A 19,668-nucleotide genomic window follows, 5' to 3' on the forward strand; every position below is an offset into this window, starting at 1 on the left:
CGCTCCTCCCTGGGCTCCGATGCCCTCAGTGACACCCCCAGCTGCTTGGGTCCTGCTGGTCCATTTGCAAGCGATGGCAGTCATGCCTCTCAAACCACCTCCCCTGTGGGTCCACCAGCACGTCCCTCCCTTTGCTCTCTTGGAGCTCTTGGCCTGGCTGGTCCCCACGTGGGACTCCCCAGGCCTGTGCTGCTTCCCCCCAGCACCCACAGGGATGCAGCTCAGCTCTGTCCCTTCTCTTCCCGGGGATAAACCTGCTTATTGTCCTCCCGGCTGCAATTCTTCCTCTCTGCTGGCTCCGGTAGCTCAGATGCCCAGTGAGCTCCTGAAGGTCTCCAACACCCTGGAGCCATGTAGGAGCCTGAGCCACAGCTGTAACCTCATCGCTTTCTACCAGAGATCGCCCTGCTCCACGGAAGGGGTTGTGTCACCTCAGCACAAGTCAGCTCATGGGATGCAAAGGCAGTGCTCTGTATAGCTCCAAACACAGGTTCTCTCCTGTTTCCCCCAGACGTCTCCTACTTCACCATGCCCAAAACGTTACTGGACCCAACCGCAGCCTCGCCTGGCATGGGTGGGCCTGCTGCATGCCAGAAACCCGGAGCGGCTCACGAGAAGAGGAGCGAGACGGGCTCTTCCCAGGGTACGGGAGCATCGGCAGCACCCAGACATACTCTTGCTGTGCAGAGCGGCCGATGGGCCAAGCCCACAGCTGTTGGTGTTTGTGCCTTTTTGTGCCAGCAGCGTATCTGAGAAGGGAATTAGCTGCTATTCAAGGTCACTGCTGTTTTCACATGGCTCATACCATATGACTTAAATCGCATCTTTAAATAAATCCCTACTATCCCATCAGTTTAATACTTACGTTAAGTACAATTACAGCTAATAGTTGCTGTTGGCTCCGGCTTTTTTGGATAGGACTCCGTTACCTTGTCACCCGACCGACTTCCTCCCTTTTCCCTTAATAACCCCAAAGGAAATGCTCAAAGTGTCATTAACAGTAAAGGACGACCAACCGTCACCTTATTCTTCTGCAGGGGAAGTGGGGAGAAACACACACCTCCCTGCAGCCGGGATGCTTGGGAGGCTGCGCGGGGCAGGCTCCAGGACTCGGAAATACCCGAGACACGGCCAGGAGAGCCTGGCAGAGAGGATGAAGAGGGCAGAGGTGGCTCTGTAGGTGGTCGCGCGGCGCGTTTCTCTACTGAGCTTTAACGAACCCCGTGCAGCAGCACCGAGCACAGCAGGAGCTGCGAAGCTTGTCCTGGAGGCTGGGGTGCAATATCAGGGAGGGCTACACCTCTGGGAGGGCTGCCCCATGTCTGGTCCAGGAGAGTCTCCTGGAGGGATAGATGGGTTGTCCTACTCCAAAAACTGGCTCCAGAAGAGGAAAGGTTTCCAGACCCTCTTTTGGGAAGGTGCGATTCCCACTCTCTAAGCTCCCGTGCTCCCTGCAGACTGTCCTGGAGATGCTGCTGCTGCTTATGGGTGATTTTCAGCCTGGTTCAGCACAGCAGTTCAAAGGAACGCGTCCCCCCTTGAAAAGTAGCGTCACAAGCTGCTGCTGACTGCTGGGTGACGGGCAGGCCCGGGGGGCTGACGGCGTCAGATTCCATGACTGATGCAGGTCTGCCCAGCACCACCCAGCACAGGCTCCAGGACACCCCAGGGCGAGCTCTGCAGCCAGCACAGCTCTCCGTGCTGCTATGGGGGCCAGTTCAAAGCCCCAAATACCTGGCATGAGCCAGGGAAGCCGAGTAGCACCCAAATCCCAATTTTCTGCCCTCGAAGTGGGACGCTCCAAGTCGCCCTACCCCTGACCTGAGCCGTGGGGTGGTCTAGGCTCCCCCCAGGACTGCTTTCACCCCCCTGGAGGGCTGTGCCAACCCGGGGCTTGAGCAGCCACCCGCCGTGGGGAGGGAGGCGTCAGCAGCTCCCTCGGCAGATAGTTTTTCAAAGCAAATTCCAAAGGGCTTACACAACCCCGGCAAGTAATAGGAGCGATTCGGCAAGCCGCTGCGCTTCCCTCCCCTGCCTCGCTCCTTAAGAAGGGAGAGCAGGGCCCACGCTGGCTGGAAAACAAGCTTCAAAGCTGCCAGCGAGAGGGTTACCAAGTTTAGAAAGGATTTCATGCTCGCCTGGAACTTGCAGACCTGCAGCGTGGTCAGCGAGCAGCTTGGGTTAGCGGGGAGGGCAATGAGCAGGGAGGGAAGGCGATGGTGACCAGGGGTTCACCGGGACCCGGGGGAAGCTGCTGCGGAGGGGTCGCGCATCCCCAGAATACCACCTGGGCCACAGTGGGCACTGGGGATGCTGGGGATCTGCAAAAGCCCTCTGGGGGGTCTGGTCCTAAAAGCACCTGGGAGCAAAGGGCCAGCCCTCGGGTGAGGTGCATACAACACTCTCTCCATCTCTCATTCCAGGAGAGTGGGAAATGGGGGAGGAAAGCCTGAAAAGCCATGTGGAGAAGAAAGGGCAGCTTGAAGATGAGCTCTCTTTTGTCCCGGAGTTGCTCCTGCATCTGCCTAAAGCCTGTTGTTAAGTTTTCCATCCCTTGGTTTCCCTTTCTGTTCCTGATCTGGTTTCAGCTGAAGGTCCCTCAGAAACTGCTTCTCACCCTGCTTTACACAGAGCTGAGCACACGGCACAAGCCCACCGGCTCTGCAGGAGCGAAGTTGAGCCCTTTGCCTGTGCTCCCGTACAGCTCCAACAAGACCGTGCCTACAGGCATAGCCGTGTAGATGAGCCGAGCTGGACAGCATTGACCAGAGAGCGAGGGACAGAGGTGTCCCCACCCCATGACACTTTCTGTCCTTGGCCCACTTTCATCGAGGGTCCACCCCAGCTCCAAGACTCACCACGAGGTTCCCGATGACCATGACCATCATGAAGACAATGAGGCACATTGTCTGACCGGCCACCTCCATGCAGTCCCACATGGTCTCGATCCACTCCCCACAGAGGATGCGGAAGACGATGAGGAAGGAGTGGAAGAAGTCGTGCATGTGCCAACGGGGCAGCGTGCAGTCGAGGGAGATCTTGCACACACACTCCATGTAGCTCTTCCCGAAGAGCTGCATCCCCACCACGGCGAAGATGAAGACGATGATGGCCAGCACCAGCGTGAGGTTCCCCAGGGCACCCACTGAGTTGCCGATGATCTTGATGAGCATGTTGAGGGTGGGCCAGGACTTGGCGAGCTTGAAAACCCTCAGCTATGAGGAGCAAGGAAACAAGGCACTGGTTTGCCTGGGGCTTTCATTGCCACAAGGTGTCAGCAAGGCTGCGAAGCTGGGATTAAACATTCATGTGCCAGTTTTATTAAAGCAGAAGGGATTAAACACCCAACTGCTCTGCAAAGAGCACAGACTCTCACTTTCCTAAATATTTAGCTGGACCGTCAGTGTCATCTTTAACAGGGGACAAGTTGGTGACCACCACAAAGGAGGCTGAACAAGCCATTCTCCACCCCGGTGGCAATTGCATCTAAAAACCCCTGGCACAGCCTGTTCCCATGGCACGTACCAAGCGGAAGGAGCGGAGCACGGAGAGCCCTTGCACGTTGGCCAGGCCCAGCTCCACCAGGCTCAGGGTGACGATGATGCTGTCAAAGATGTTCCAGCCCTGCTGGAAATACTCGTAGGGGTCCAGTGCAATGAGCTTCAGGACCATCTCCGCCGTGAAGATCCCTGTAAAGACCTGTGGGAAACAGCACCCTGTCACTTTGCTTGTAAGCCAGTGCTGAGCCTTGGTGTGGGTCAGTAGCATCTCTCTTTTTTTTGGTGTATTCCCAAAGCTTTTCATCCCATTAGGTCCAGTCCCAGTTGGGAACAAGCTCCCCAGCTGCTGCCCAGTGTGGCTTGTGAAGCCAGGCTGGGAGTACTGGTGACTGATTGCTTCTGGAGAGACACAAAGGTGCATGTTGGCAGGTGGAAATTAAAAATAAAAGTTTCGTTGGCAAAAGGACCCCCTTTGAATGACACAGAGGTCCCCAGCACTGGGAACTGGGCTGCTACTGGGGTGCCCCTGCCCCTCCCCGAGCGCTGTGAAAGCTGATGCAGCTTTTACACATTGCTCTTTTCCTGGGATTACAACGGTGCTATGCACTATCACATTACTCCAGAGCGGGATCAGCAACGTGACAATTAGCATCCTCGACGCAATTTCACGGCGCGGCGTGTGCGGGGGGGGGCCAGTGACAGGTTTTGACCTGGACGTGGCTCGTGCTGGGGTGCACAGGTCCATGCCTCCACCGTGCAGGAGGAGAGGCTGCAGGAAGGCTTCGGCAGCAGCATCCCAGGGGATGCTCCCTGACGTGCCCCTTTGCACACCGGTCCACAAACGTCCCCGTTCCTGCTGTGCCGGCTGATCCCTGCTCTTCTCATTTACAGCCTGGCCATCCTCCTGCCTGCAGCGAGGCAGGCAGGAGGCACGGCAGCTTTCATCTCTGGCACAGGCAGGTGATGTGGGGGGAGACCGTGGTTCAGGGGGAGCCGCTTCTCCAGCTCCCACCCCTCCCTGGCCCTGCCCCAGCGAATGCCCCTGGCCCCGCCGGCATTGGGGTCTGCATGCAGCCAGAAACCACCGCTGGCTCGAAGGGAAAGGAGCTGGAGCTCCTGGAAAAAGGCTGGAGCTGTCTTTGCAGCACGACCATGCTTTGAGCAACAGCCGATTAACCCCCTTGTATTTCCTGAATGAAAGCAGAGACAAAGCAGCTATGTGCTGAGCGCCATCCTGCCCACCCGCGCACGTGTCGCTCCACGCACTCCAGGGCACAGAGGGGCTCAGGCAGGTGCTGGAGCAGGGCAAGGTGGCAGGAGAGGAGACGGTGAGCCCTCCCATCCCTTAGCTGTGTTTCCCAGAGCTACCAGGGCCTCCTGGACTTGTCCCGCCAGCAGGACCATCCAGCTGAAAGCCACCCACCCTGAGCTCTGAGCAGGAGCAGCCACAGCTGGTTGCTAAATACACCCATGAAACCAGAACAGCCCAAATTTGCACTGATTTCAATGGGAAAAAGTTGTTGTTGTTGTTGTTGTTGTTGTTGTTGTTGTTGTTGTTGTTGTTGTTGTTGTTGTTGTTGTTGTTGTTGTTATTATTATCTGCTGCTAGTAGTTGCCTCCTGCTCCATGGAGACCTGTTTGCTCCCAGCATCTGAACTGGCCCCTGCTCTGCCACAGGGCCACCCAGCATCGTGAGGACACCGTGGTGTCAGCCAGGGCTGGCAGCAGCTTGTGCCTGACGCCGGGTTGCAATGTAGAAGATGGCCCAGGACAGCCCTGCAAGGCTCTGGCCGTGTTGGCATCACCAAGATGCACCAGGTGAGACAGAAGCTGCAGCAGAAGGGGAGCAAGGGATGATGGATCCCACCCCCGTATCAACTCCCTTCATCTGAGCCATCCTGGAGCCCGACCCATCACAGGGGTGCTGTGATCAGACACCCCCCAGCACTTTCTCAGCAGCTGGGAGGTGTCTCCAGGCATGCATGCACGCTGCTTAGGTGACACAAGGGCAGTAGAGGGGATCTGTTCACCAGGGTGGCTAGTGTGGCTGCTAAAGGGGGAAGGGTGGGATGCCCGGAGCAGCTTACCAGGTTGCCCACGGTCAGCACATTCTCAAACTCCTCTGTCATGGGGTAATGCTCCATGGCCATGAAGACTGTGTTAAGCACAATGCAGATGGTGATGCCCAGGTCCACGAAGGGGTCCATCACCACCAGCTTGACAAACTCCTTCAGCTTCAGCCACAGAGGACAGCAGTTCCAGACCAGGAACGTGTGGGCAAATTTGTACCACCAGGATGGGCACTTCTGGTGGGCTTCCTCCAGCTCTGAGGGCAGGAAGGGAAAATTACATCAGTGTAGGCTTCTCCTGTCCTCCCCTGGGTGGGCAAAATGCTAACCCCCTAGAAGACACCTCTCCTGAGGTCCTGAACCAGCCCTAGACCATTTGTGCATTCAATATGGGGGCTAAGAGGAGGAGCCTTCCCATTCCCCGAGCACAATGATGTTTTTCATCCCTTTCCAGCCCTCCAAACCAGAGAGGGACAGGAAGGCAGATCAGTCAGAGAACTGTGGCTCCAATCCTGCTCTCAGCACCCAGGCAGGATGTGAGATGTCCCTGCCATGCTGAGATTGCAGGGACACCCAAGAGAACTGCTCCAGTGTGGCTGGAGGGCTTGGTGCCCATTCCCAGGGAGGGCAGGGCTGAGAAGCCTGTTATTGCTGAGTCTATGGTACTTTGTGCTGAAGTTGGGACAGCAGCTCTTGGGAAGCCACTCACCAGCTCTCGGTTGACTCTGGAGACCCCCGTAATCATTTGCCATCCCATTCATTTGCATGAGATGTTGTGTTATTGCCTCTGGGCATCATCCTAGCGAGTTGGGATGAAAAGCCTTGCTTGAGCGTCACTGACTGCATACGGAGACCCCAAGTCCGGAGTCAACCCTTGCATGGGGCTGGAGATTTGGGACAGCCGCTATCACTGGTGTGTGCTGAGCACCCCAAGCCCACCAACACACAACCCTTGGGATGAAACAGCCGGTGCACACAGCCCTCAGCCAAGCTGGAGAAGGACATACCTTCCACAGCGTTGGAGATGACACTGATGGCGCTCCCCACTCTCTTCTCGAGGCCTGGCCCATCTTGGTTGCCCACAGTGAGGTGATTGTGGTCCGATTTCTCCGGCTCATCGGTTGGGTTGAACTAGAAGGAGAAGAGGCCACAGGCAATAAACGCAGAGCACTGCAGGCTATTCAGTGCACTTAAAGACAGAACATGCAGAAAAAAGGGCATGGTCTGGAGAGACCTTGGAGTGCAACATGGGAACTACAGGTGGGCTGCAGAAAGGCTTGTAGGACCCAACCCTGTTCAAAAAACATGTAGACATGGCACTTTGGGACATGGTTTAGTGGGCATCGTGGTGTTGGGTTGACAGTTGGACTTGATGATCTTAAAGGTCTTTTCTAACCTTAATGATTCTGTGACCCACAACAAGCTGGGCACAATCCTGTCCCTCCAGTGGGGTTTATTGGGGTGGACACCCTCATGGGACGGCAGAGACAGAGCCGAGCACGTACACCAATCAGCGTAGCGGATCGCTCCAGCACGACCTTGGGGACCACTTGCCCGTTGCAGTCCTTTGCCTTGTCCTGGTCACCGCTCGGGTCCGAGTCGCGCTCCTTCTCGGCCATGCTGCTGGGCAGGGAACCGCTGCTGGATCGCCGGTCCTGCAACTGCAGCAACCCATGTCCTCATCACCCGCGTGTCCGCAGCTTCCCGCAGTCGCTGCAGGGCACTGGGCTAAGGATGGGGACAAGCTGAGCCCCAGGACCATCCTGGGCAGGACTTTGTGACTCCAAAGTCTGCTGCTGCAGGACATGGGCAGCAAACTCAGATCCTCATGAACAACAACGAGGGATAACAATTTGCAGTAGGTAAACAGAGGTTGCAAGCCTTTCCTTTTCACTTGCACACCCCACCGTATTAGACTCTCTGCAGAGCACTATTAGATCTATTCAAATTTAGTCAGGGTGAATAATTCATAAGGACAAAGCTACGCAAACCTTCTAACTTCTGTACTGCAGGAAACTTTAATCTTTGAAACATGCTTTCATCCCAAATGGGAAAGAAGCAAAACCTTCAAGGCTCTTGCTGAAACACAATGTCCAAGATTTTTGGACTTGCACTGAATTTGTGAATGTTTGGGTCAAAATTTATTTTTTTTCCCCAAATGTTGTTTTATTAGCTTTTCCTTTGCACATGCAGTCATTTCTTTTTTTTTTTTTTTCCTTTCCAGCAGTGGTATTAATATTTGAAGTTTACTACACCCTCTGGTAGCACTGAGGATGCCACAGCGGAGTGGGAACCTCTCTGTTCCCACTGCACATCACTGAGATGGAACACGGTTTCCACGCTTGGTTGCTGGATATTTGAAGGATCTGAGCACCCATTTCTTGTAGGCGCTTTGCCCTCGCTCTCAGCCTTACTCCCTCTGCCTTCCTTTCTCTAGGTGGCAATAAAGGAGCATCATCCCTCAATAAAGCCTTTGGGCAACTCACTGGTTAATTTGCTTGGGGAAGCGGCCACAGCACCAGCTTTATGCCCAGCCCTGGAGTCCCATCCCTCGGGCAGGTCTTGCCTAGACCCATCCTGCAAACAGCAGCAGCCAGATAAGAGCGAGCTGCTTCCTCGGAGGATGTTGTGGCTCCGCACAGATAAGCGATGAGAGAGAGAGGCTCTAGAGAGAGCAAACCACTGTTTTGCGTCTCTCTCTACGTGTGAGGAAGCTGATCTTTTGCCCAGGCTAACAGTTAGATTTGCAAGGATGTCTCCTGCAGATGTTGCTGACATTGGCCAAAATGATGATTAGACAGAGAAAATGGCTGGGCTGCAGTATCAGACATCAGAGAAGCTTTTCCCCACATTTTTATAGCCATGTTGTGCTGAAAAGAGGCTCCCAAGGACCGGGAAGGGGCTAAGGTAAGACCTCAGGACCACAATGGAGCAAATGGGTGGAAATCAGGCAGCTTAGAGACTCCAGCTCGGAGAAATCTCGGTGCAAACGCTCTGCGGCATCAGGCATGCCTATCTGCTCATGTGCCGGAGTACAGCGGTGAGAACAGCCCCCGAGAGCTGTGCCTCGGCTCCTGCAAGGGCACCAGGGCCTCGCGGGGCGGGACGCGGGGTCTCTTGAGCCCTCTCTTCTGTTTCCAACCTTGTCCAAAAGCAAATGGTTTGCTAATGCATTTAGCTTTGCTGCAACTGCCCTCTTTTCCTTGAGTGCTTCTTTTGCACCCTGATCATGATCTGCTTGTGCAGGCTCTCTGCCAGCTTTCCTGCTCTTGACGTGCTGCAGGAGGATATATTGTTAGCTCTGATGCCTTTTATGCCTTGTTCCTCACCTCCTCCTTTCCAGCAATGCCGCACCTCTCTGCTGCACCTCTCTGCTGCCTCCCAGTGCTCCCTGTGCTGGTTTCTGGATGTGGAAATTAAACCTTTTCAGCCTCTTTTTTCCCCCCACCCAAGATGGCATCTCAAGTTTTTGAGTCAGCTGTGACACCCAAAATAGTTACTCAATTATTACCTTTGCTTACTATGGACCAAATGGGGCTTATTCTTGGGTTTTACATAGAGGCACCACCACACTTGTCACTGCCTCCCCTTTTCTCCCCCTATTCCTAAGGTCCCTCATTTTGGCCTCCACACTCTCCACCAACCATCTTCTCTTGCTCCTCTTGATGCTTCTTCAGCTGCTCCATGAGCTGCTGAAATTCCTCCTCCTTCTGCTGCTCCTCCAGCATCGTGGCATCGTTTTGTTCTGCATAGGCCATGGCCACCACTGCAAGGATGAGGTTGATGAGGTAGAAGGAACCAAGAAATATAACCACCACGAAGAAGATCATGTATGTTTTCCCTGCTGCACGCAGCGTCTGTGGAAAGAGGTGGCACAGGCTGTCACACCACCTTGGCACGATAGCAGTTTGGTGATGCTTCCAACAAAAGGTCTTGCACCAGGGCACCCTCCCAGCTGTGGCAGGAGTACAACAGACTAGGTATAAGGAAGGAGGTTTTTACAGTGAGGGTGGTGAAACCCTGGCCCAGGTTGCCCAGAGAGGTGGTAGATGCCCCATCCCTGGAAACATCCCAGGTCAGGTTGGACGGGGGTCTGAGCAACCTGCTGTAGTTGAAGATGTCCCTGCTCACTCCAGGGGGGTTGCACTAGATGGCCTTGAAAGGTCCCTTTCAACCCAAACTATTCTATCACTTTGCTCCCATCTCCCCCAAGGGCTGGTCATTGCCCAGTTGATCTTCCTGCAGTCCATGGCACTGGGTTAGGACTCACGTGAAATAGCCAGAAGTCTTGGCAAACCCAGCCACGCTGCTCAGTGCTAGCTGGTAGTCCAAGGGCTGCAAACGGGCATGGAGATGGGACTGATATTTCCTTAGAGATTCGCTTTGCTGTGACAAAGGCTGATGTCTCTCAGTCCCTAACTTGTCAGGTCTCACCCTTGGGCCAAGAGCGGTCCTTTTCTAGTGCCAAATCTGGGCATGATCCTTTCCAGAGGACATGTGTAGCCTTCAGACATAGGCTCACTTTTATCTAAACCATCCCTGGACCCACGGTCAGCTGGGATTTGATGTCTGTGACTTTGCCCTAAAGGATGACTCAATCCAGGGGACAAGTGACCTAGTTTCCCACCCTTACCCTCTCTCAAGCTCAAGCCAGAGAGGTACTAGATACTCCTATAAATCCCTGATTTTCAGGCTACAGCTGACAACACATCTGGGCTTTGCCCTGCTCAAGTTGGGGAGCTAGATGGGACCATGCCCCATCCCTGCTGATCCCAGTTAGATCCATAGACAAGGTCCCATGACTTTCCACTCAACTGACCTTTTCTGTGTCCTAGGCCAGGGGCAGCATCAAAACAAGAGGAGTATTTGCACAAGGATAGATATTTGCACCAAAGCCCCGTGCCCAGCCATGGGGTCCTACGGGTACCTACCAGCTGGAAGAGGTTCTCCCAGAAGTCCTGCGTCATGAGGCGGAAGAGGGCCAGGAAAGCCCAGCTGAAGGTGTCGTAGCTGGTGTAGCCGTAGTTCGGGTTCCTCCCTGCCTTCATGCACTGGTACCCTTCAGGGCACTTCCTACCAAAGGAGCCGCGGGGGCAGCCGACGTGAGTCCCCAGCACTGCCCCTCCTGCACCGCAGCAAAATGCTCCATCCCTGGAGGCACTGAGATGCTTCAGCAGAACCGGCCCCCCGGGCTGACATAGTCGGATGCCCAGACCAATACCCCCCACGCCCAAGCTGATACAGTCGGAACTCCCAGACCATTCACTGGCAGAGCCGCGGTCCCAGCCCCAGTCCTGTCCCATCCCAAGCACCAGTGGTCCCACAGGCTGTGCTGGCTGCCTTGTCCCCTCCCACGGAGCCAGAGAGGACCCCGGCTGCCAGCGTGAGCGGCACTCACCCAGCATCGCTGCTGTTCCCGCAGAGCAGGGCATCGAGCGCTCCCTCCAGAAAGTAGAAATTGGCTTTACAGTTGGGGAAAGAGCAAGACACACACACAAATAAACACAAACATTGATTTTCAAACTCTTGGCAGCTTTTTGCTGTCAGGGAAATTCCCTGAATCCCAGCCTTGGGCACTGGGTTATCTCCGCTCTGCTGACTTTGTTATTTGCATTGAACTACTTGGCACCAGCTCAGAGACCTTGTGGCATTCTTTCACCAGCCCAACTAGATGGCTCCCAAGCCCATAAAGAGCTTTGGAAACAGTCAGGTTGGCCAGGATCAGACCTCCTGGGAAGGTGGGTTAACATGTGGTTGAAGGACCAGGGCTGGTCTGTTTTGCTGGGAAAATGTATAAAATAGCAGGGCGAAACACCGAGCATGGGGGACTGCAGGGGTCCCAAAAACACCCGAGGAAGTGATCTGCTACTGCTCCATGGCCATCACCTTCCCCCTGCTGCTCCCATCCCAACCAGCCCCTACCTGGCGGGGGAACCCGCCCTGCTCACCAGACCAAGGGTCCTTAAATCTCCTTACAGCTCGAGCACAGACCCAGAGCCACAGGAGCTGCCAAGAAGTGTCACCACAGGTCACCTGCCCCCCGGGACCCATAGATGGGCACCTGAAGACACCCACCCCAGGACATGGCAGGGGGCAGCCGGACCCCATCCCAGGCATCACCTAGCACAGCCCTTCCAGGAGCCACACAGGGATTTCTGGAGCTTCCTCAAAGCATCCCTGGCTTCTTGCCACCAGGCTTTTATTTAACCTATGTGGGCTCATCGAGGAGATATCCTGCTTGCGAAACTCCAGGCGATACGTTTTTGGCCTGGCCCCAGGAGCTCTTAACCTGAATGCATGGCCACAGGGTGCTGTTGCTATTTGCACTGCACTCATTAGATCCTCTGTATTGAATGTGCACCCCTACCAAGAAGCCTTCCTGTAATTAATGCCAGAGCCACTCGTACAGTTGGGCAAAGCAGCTCAGCCGAGACGTAACCCGACCTTCTGCTGAGCTCTGCCGAGTGCCCTAAACGAGACCCGAAACATCCCCGTGGAGCAGCCCTGTGTTGGCTGCTCCACTGTGCAGCTCTGCCAGGCAGATTTTCTGAGATTTTTACATTTTCATGGAGTTTAAAAACCCCCAAACCCCATGACTGAAAAAAACCCCAAAGAACAAAAAAAACCTCCACCACGCATTTTTGGGCCAAACTAGTCTCCAAGACGAGCAGTAGTATGCAAGTTTTACAAGTAGTAATATAGCAAACTTGGAGACCTATCCGAGGACCTGTGCTCGATCCCACCTCTCCCTCCTTCCCCTCCTGTTGGCTGTTGCGGTGTTGCATCCTTGCATGCAATGCTCACAGGACACAGCGGTTACTTGGGGAAGGACCCAGCTCTGATGCAGTGGTGAAAGTGGGTGAGAAATGTCATTCCTGCATCTGTCCCTTTTGTTTTCCACCCAAAGTCCCATCCGGTCCTGGAGGGTTTGGTCTCCCTGTTGTGACCAGCCAGAAGGAGCAGCCATTCACCAGTGCCCACCCTGATGGGGAGATTGTGCCCTCACTAGCAAGCAGGAGAGATGGAGACACCAGACTGCATTTTCCCTGGCAGGGAGGATTTGATCCCATCTCTCCATACTGTGAGTATGCACAGCCCCTGTTTCACCCACCAGCCTCATCTCTCCCTGTAAAGGACCTTGGCAGGAAGGTCCAAGAGAGCAAACCTTGGTCTGATATGGAGGAAGAGCAAGGAAACTAAAGAGCAAACCAAGGTGATGGGTCAATGAAGAAGGGGACGCATGAGCATTTACCTTCATCGTTGATGTAGGCCTCGAAATCAAAGGTGCTGTTGCTGGTGAAGTTGCTGGTGAAGTTGCTGGCAAGGTCATCAGTGAAGTTGCCATAGAGTGTTGTGTTGACCAATGTGTCGTTGTCCAGCCCCAAGTCCCCCAGCGTGTTGTTGAGGGGAGGCCACCGCACGCACTTCTGCCGGAGGTTCCCCATGAAGAGCTGGAGACCAATGAGTGCGAACACGCTCAGGCAGAAGACAGTGAGGATCATGACGTCTGAGAGCTTCTTCACTGACTGGATCAGAGCCCCAACAATCGTCTTCAGCCCTAGGGGGGAGGCGTCACTACTGAGCTAATTGCTTGTTTGCTAATTGTGGAAAATGTGCTATGGTGTTCCCAAAAGGTGCTGGGTCTGCTGGGGACATGTGTTATCACCGAGTTCACCCCATGTGCTCAGACCCCCAGCTCTTCGCCCCATGTTGCATCCCAGCTGCCCCTCTGTCCCCACACACTGCTGGGCAGCGTAAACCTTTCCCCAAAAATGGTCACCCTCGGACAAATGCCAGCCAAGCCTCCCCATGCCAACCTTAACCTCGGCATCATGAGCCAAAGCCCACCCCAATTCCTTTTGGCTTTACGTTTTTCCCAAATGCCACAATCTGGCCCTTTTTGGCTGAAACCACCAGGACAGACCACTTTGCTGTGGCACATGGAAAAAGCTATTAGCCAGCCCAGCTGGAAGGTGCTGAGCACTGCTGCCAGCTCCAGAAAACCTCCGTGGTCCAACACCCCCACGTGCTGCAGTCCCTGGCAGGAGCCCAGCCGGACCCTCCAGCCTGATCTCTTCAAGCTGGAGAAACCCCAACGCGTCCGAGCAAAGGTGACGAAGCGGCGTTTGCATTAAGCATCAGGATTAACTCGTCTGTCTCCCCCAGACATCACCTCTGTTTCCTCTGCAGAGGTGGCTCGCCTACAGATCCTTAATGGGCTTTTGACGTGGAGGATGCCACTCTCGTCACTCGAGGTCTACATGGATGATGGGTGACGCTGGGACATCCTTACATTGATCTTAAAAGCAGCTCGGAGCTTTCTCATGTGCAGGCAATTCTCTGAAGACACATGATTTTTATCCCTGTCATCATGCCAGGTTCCTGCCCCCACCCCAAACTATTTAGGTAAAACCCTGTTCTCCAAGGGCTGGTCTATGTTGGGAAACTGCTGAGGACAGCCATTCTAAACCAGCTTATTTTTGCAACTGCTATTTCTGCAGAGCCTCTTGGGGGGATGTCTTTCCAGAAAGAAGCAGCAGCTTATGTTTTGCTAAATGCAATATTTAGCCTTTTTGATGGAGGCAAAAAAAAAACATTCAACTGTGTTTTCAAACGCTAAAGATCTGGAAAATGCACGGGCACAAGAATTTATTCATTACAAGAAATTATAATTTTCAGTTCAATCTGACGCTTCTTCAAGGAGTCTGACCTATCATTTCTGTGGTACCAAAGCAGAATATTGAAATGGTATCAAATTTGGGAAAAAGCCATCAGAGGTATTTGATAACATGCTTCTAACAGCACAGGCTGGATGTTTGGGGTGATGCTAAACACTCGCCATGTGGTTCGTGCACTAATACCCATTAAATATCTCAGCCCTAGCGCCAGAGCAGTCAGCAGTGAGAACAAAACTGAATTTATGGCTCCAAGACCAAGCCAAGTGTATCAGGCAATTTGGCCCATAAACATGACGTGGGCACAAGCCCACTTGAGGCATCTCCAGGGATCCCTAAAAACACCATGTTGAGCTCGTCAGGGGCTTTCTTTGGCCAACCAGCCAAGTGAGCCCAGCTAATTTAAAGATGTAAAAATCAGCGGGACCTGACCAAAAAGCTGAATTATTACACAGAAAATTATTTATAAGTATCAAACGCCTTATTTTCCCTCTTGTCTCTTAGAGCTGCTAAAAGAACTAAAAAGAATTGCTTTGAACTGTAGGAAAACCTGAGCTCAGGGAAGAAGAATATGGGGAGAGGAGACCCTTTCTTTAAGTCTCACCTGGTATCACCGTGATGGTTTTCAAGGCACGGAGGACACGGAAGGTCCTGAGAGCAGAGATGTTCCCCAGGTCCACGAACTCGGTGATGTAGCTGCAGGACAGGAGAGCAGAGGGCTTCAAGGGCTTGGCCAGGCACCCACTCCACTGCTTCTCAGCCCTCCTCCCTAGGGTTGTCCCCTCTGGGTTGTGGCGGCCAGACCTCCTGTCCTCCTCCCATCCCACCAAACTCACGCCATGGAGATGACCATGAAGTCCAGCCAATTCCACGGGTCGCGCAGGAATGTGAAGTTGTCAATGCAGAAGCCCCTTGACAGTATCTTGATGAGGGACTCAAAGGTGTATATCCCAGTGAAGGTGTATCTGAAATGGCAATGGTGACTTGGGATGCTCACCCGGGTCCCAGGACCAGCTCAGGATGAAGTCTGGGCACCAGGGGGTTTTGTCCCCCCCAACAGTGGGACCATCTAGTGAGCTGAGTTTGGGGGCTTATGGCCACGAGCTGCTGGGTTCTTGGAGTGCTTTGACACTGGGGGAGGTTTTCACCTCACCTTGTAAGGCAAGTTGGGACATCTTGAAGTACCACTCCCTTTGGTGACTATTCTGCAACACCTCTGATCCCTGCTGATGTCGCAACGCACCACGCGCTCTGTAAAACCCTGCTGAGACTGACCGTGCAGAACTGCAGCAGAAAATGCTGTATTTTCCCCTTCCCACCTGGAGCTGCTTGTCCTTGGACTGGTGGATCTGCTCAGCCTCTCCAGGCCATCACTGCTGACCCAACCCAACTTGCTCTGCAGTGGTCTATTGTCACAGGGACCCCACCAGATTTTTGGAAAACACTCCCTCTCTTTGCAATGCCTAATGCAGAGTGTGAACGTCCCTTCTGAGATCGAGAGGACCACCAGCATCTCCCAATGACACCTCTTCTTCTCCGAAAGGTGCCTGGATCCCAATACCCCTCTCTCAGCCTTGGTCCTGTCCCTCCAAGGATGATGATCCCCCGTGGCTGAGGAGGTCACGGGAGGCACGGACTTACTCCACGTTCTTGGACCACGCCGGGGGGTTGCTCAGTGTCATAAACACACAGTTGGTTAAAATCGTGATCATGATGAACATGCTGAATAATTTAAAACCTGGTCAAGGAGAAATGCTGTGGCTGTTGCCTAGATTTCCCCCTTCGCACGGGTACGAAGCCGAGCACCCCTACTCCTCTTGTCCTGGCTCCCACCTAGTTCCCATGCCCTGACCTCCTCCTCCCGCAGCTCTCTCCTGGCTCAGTCCCATGCTCGTGCTTCCGCTTAGTCCCCTTGCCCTGCCTCTCCTCTGTCCCCTGTGCTCCTTCCTCTCCATCGCCCTAGGATACACCTTCCCCCACTTGTCTGCTCCCTCTGCCACAGTCACCCTCCTGCCTCCTGGCCACCAACCCCCTGCTGCTGCCAGAGCTCTGCTGGGATCCCTTCCCACCCCTCCAAGTGCCCCTCTTGCTTTTGGGGGTCCTTTCCTCTCTCTCTGTCTCTGGTTGTCTCACACCAAAAGCCCCAGCACTTCCCAAGTTGCCTCCTTCCCTGTACCCCAATGTCGCGGTTCCTCTGCCTTCCCTCTCTCAAAGCATCCTTTGAGCTCCCCAATTTACCCACTTCCCAGATGGGACAGGATCATCTGACCTGTAAACATTTTCCTTCCGTTCCAAGTCTCTCCAGACCTCAGAGACCTTGAACTTCTTCCTAGGAAACTCTACCACTTAGGTTTCCTCCCTGCTCCAACAAAACTGATGCTAAGACTGAGCTCTTGATGCCACCAAGGCATCCAAAGCCTTTGAGCACCCACTGCTTGGGAAGGGACAAAAGCACTGTCACGGCTGGGCAGTGGGTCCTGGCCGTGGTGGGGGCCAGCCCAGGAGATTTGCTCATGACACCATCATGAAACACTTCTCTCAGCCCTCTCCCAGGGCTATGTGCACTCTGAGCATCAGGGTTTGACCTGGCAATGGAGCAGCATCACAGAGGGCAAGGATATGAGTGGATAAGCACTTTGATGGCTCCTCTGCGGATGGGGTGGAAGGGTCCCAACAAGTAGAGGGCAGGGGTTGCTGAAAAACGGAAAATGGACTTCCCTTTGTTGAGGACTATGAATGTCTGTGGAGAAAAGAGAGGAGGGAGATGGGTTAGCCCTTTGACACACTCCCAAAACACCCACGGATCGAGTGCTGCTGTTAGAGGTGGGACCTCTGTGTGTGCTTTGGATCTTCAAAGACTGGGGACTTTACCAAGCAACAGATGCTCTGCTTTGGAGGAGAAGCAACCCCAGCAATCTGGGGCTGTGGCTGACCAAGACAGACAAAGATGAGACCCTGGGGCATGGAGGAAAGAAGGAGGGGCCCATGCTTTGGTCTTTTCCTTGAGACTTGCATCTAATGCCAAGTCTACGCACAGGCTAAGCTCTGCTCCTCACCTTCTTATCCTTGTAGAAAGGGTCCAAGTCCTCCAGGGGCGTTCCAATGAGCTCCAGCGGTGGGTCACCATAGATGAGGGGCAGGTTCTTGCCAGCTTCCAGGTCACTGCTGGGCTTGAGCTCCTCTTCCTCAGGCAGCTCCACTTGCTGACGCTTTACCTTGAGAGCTTCTGCCTCGGCGATGCGCTGCTCGATGGCAGCCAGCGAGGCGGGGGTGAAGGGGCGGAGGTTCTCGGGGCCCGGGATGTGCGGCAGGCCGGCCATCCTCTCATTCTGCTCCCGGGACGCCTGCGCCCAGCCTGCTGGGGAGAGGGGTGCTGAGAAGGCAGTGCCAGCTGGTGCCGTTCGGGGCATTTTTGCTCAGCCCTCCATGGCAGGATCTCGGTCGGTTTTGGCAAATGGCTTTATTGCAGAAATATTGAACTTGCAAGAAAGGTTATCATGCACGGATCGCTAGCAGATGGAGCGCCCCGTGTGCCCCTTCTCCTCCCAGACCCCCACTCAACCTCCAAGCAAAAATCGCCATCGCGTTGGGCTTCCCCCAGGGCATCGCATGAGCTGGGCGGCCGGTGTCCCTGGCACCAGCTGGCTGTTGTTAGACACGCCATTTCACAACCTAGGCAGGGTTGTTCAACAAAGCAAAACAAAACAAAACAAAACAAAAAACACCTCCGGCATCAGCGGCACCACTCCAGCCATCTCCCCTTTGCAATATGCTGCAAGGCATCGGCACATTTCCTCCCGCACCTTGTGCGAGCAGCGTGCGGTGCTCAAAGCAAGAGGTTCCTCAGCCGGAGGAGCTCGGTCCTGCAGGGTCAGCGGCCGTTTCGCAGCACCCGTCCACGGAAACGCGAGTCACCTGCAGTGCTGGATGACTCTGCTCCCGAGAGGAAGGGGTCAAAGTCCTATCTTGAGCCAAAAAGCAAGGCAATAACGGCACTTTCTAATGTTGCAGCGATCAGGATGACTCCCCAGACAGGAATAGGATGGGCCATCTGGGAGAGATAAGGGCGGCTCCACTGAGCAGCAGCGCAACAAAAAGGGTTGGAGGGAGCGAAGTGGGGAAGAGACGGGTGGTCGCACCCATAGGAACAGGCTGGCACGTCCCGAGCAAGACCAAAACGCCTGCCGAAGGCTTCCTAGGCACCAGAAAAGTTCTTGCTTTAAGCCACCTTGCCTCGGTATCTATCTGGCGCATAAACACCACTTTGTGTGAGAGATGAGCCCGAAATACAATACACGATAACACTCAATCCCGCTTTGCAGGGGTACTGGGATAGGTGCACCTCTGTACCTCACCCTCCCCAAAATGAGTGTCCCACCGGCAAGCAGTGGCCTGAGGGTTGACTACTCCGTGTACCAATGCTTTCTGCAATGCTGCTGAGAACCTGCCCCCCAAAAAGCTTTAGGATCAATACTCCTCACAGTCCCAACCCCAGACCTGCCATGCTTAAAGCCGAGAGCTGGAAACCTTCAGCCCTTTGTAATTAAGAAGAACTTAATTACAAAGTTCTGAATTACATCGATAGCCCTGACGGGAAGAGAGACTCTGCGTGCATAACGGTATCGACACGTTCCTATGGTGAGTATAAACCCAAGTGATAAAAGCAATGGCGAAGGGCGGTATTGATTTTAGGCAGCACAGGATAACCGCGTTTTAGAAAGCACCGCACTCCCTCGCTATCGCTGCCGAACTGGATCGCGGCGTGCAAAGTGGGTTTCCTTCCGCCGAGGGCAGGCAACCCCCAGAGCAGCACAGCGTTATGAGGGTATTACTGCTCACTCCCCCCCATCCAGCCCCAGGGGTTCCGCAGGGACTGGTCCCTGGCTGCAGCAGCTCTTGGGCAAAGGCCACCTTCACCACAATGTTTAAGCAGCCCCTTCGTGGCTCCAGCACCAGGGCTTTGATGCACGTTCGAAATGAGGGGATGGGAGCAACTTTCTGACTTTTGGAACAGGGCAACCTTTAAAAGAAAAAAAAATCACGTAGCAAGAGCACCAAGTTTTGTATTTAAACCCATTTTAGAGGAGGGAGAGTTTTGTCCTTGCTGAACGGGATTATCTAATAAGATAAACCGAGTGACATCACTGCAGCGGGGAGTCCGGCACTGCCCACAGCCCAGCTTCAGGGCCCAGCCGCTGCGAAACGGGAACCTGGAGCCGTGATCAGAGGGACACGGCCCCATCTCACCGGACCCCAACAGTGGGAGCTCAAAGCAAGCAAAGAGGGGACTTTCGCCACCACACAGCTCCGCGAGGGGACGGTGCCCACGGCAGCGGGTCAGCGCGGCACCGTTGCTTCTTCTCATCCCAAGTTATTCTGGGTTTACGCCCGTTTCACACTCTACTTGAGAAGCTCTGGAAACCT

General features: G+C 54.3%; 1 protein-coding gene across 1 annotated transcript in view; it reads right to left on the reverse strand.

The window, feature by feature from the left end:
• The window catches only part of SCN4A (sodium voltage-gated channel alpha subunit 4), a gene marked incomplete at its 3' end in the record, with an annotated part of 32,712 nt that extends 14,306 nt beyond the window's left edge, over nucleotides 1–18,406 (reverse strand). The window contains exons 1-14 of the mRNA XM_082010421.1: nucleotides 17,301–18,406; nucleotides 16,851–16,984; nucleotides 15,886–15,966; nucleotides 15,081–15,209; nucleotides 14,849–14,940; nucleotides 12,822–13,127; nucleotides 10,968–11,031; nucleotides 10,501–10,642; nucleotides 9,214–9,426; nucleotides 7,075–7,230; nucleotides 6,577–6,700; nucleotides 5,588–5,826; nucleotides 3,526–3,699; nucleotides 2,859–3,215 (exon numbers count right to left, since the gene is read on the reverse strand). Of these exons, the coding sequence (XP_081866547.1) occupies nucleotides 2,859–3,215; nucleotides 3,526–3,699; nucleotides 5,588–5,826; nucleotides 6,577–6,700; nucleotides 7,075–7,230; nucleotides 9,214–9,426; nucleotides 10,501–10,642; nucleotides 10,968–11,031; nucleotides 12,822–13,127; nucleotides 14,849–14,940; nucleotides 15,081–15,209; nucleotides 15,886–15,966; nucleotides 16,851–16,984; nucleotides 17,301–17,654 (2,565 nt within the window). The 5' untranslated portion in view covers nucleotides 17,655–18,406. The remainder of the gene's footprint in view (nucleotides 1–2,858; nucleotides 3,216–3,525; nucleotides 3,700–5,587; nucleotides 5,827–6,576; nucleotides 6,701–7,074; nucleotides 7,231–9,213; nucleotides 9,427–10,500; nucleotides 10,643–10,967; nucleotides 11,032–12,821; nucleotides 13,128–14,848; nucleotides 14,941–15,080; nucleotides 15,210–15,885; nucleotides 15,967–16,850; nucleotides 16,985–17,300) is intronic.
• Between the last annotated feature and the right edge of the window lie 1,262 nt (nucleotides 18,407–19,668).

The sequence above is a fragment of the Phaethon aethereus genome (genome assembly GCF_964289735.1).
Source record: "Phaethon aethereus genome assembly, chromosome: 25".
Lineage (NCBI taxonomy): Eukaryota > Metazoa > Chordata > Aves > Phaethontiformes > Phaethontidae > Phaethon > Phaethon aethereus.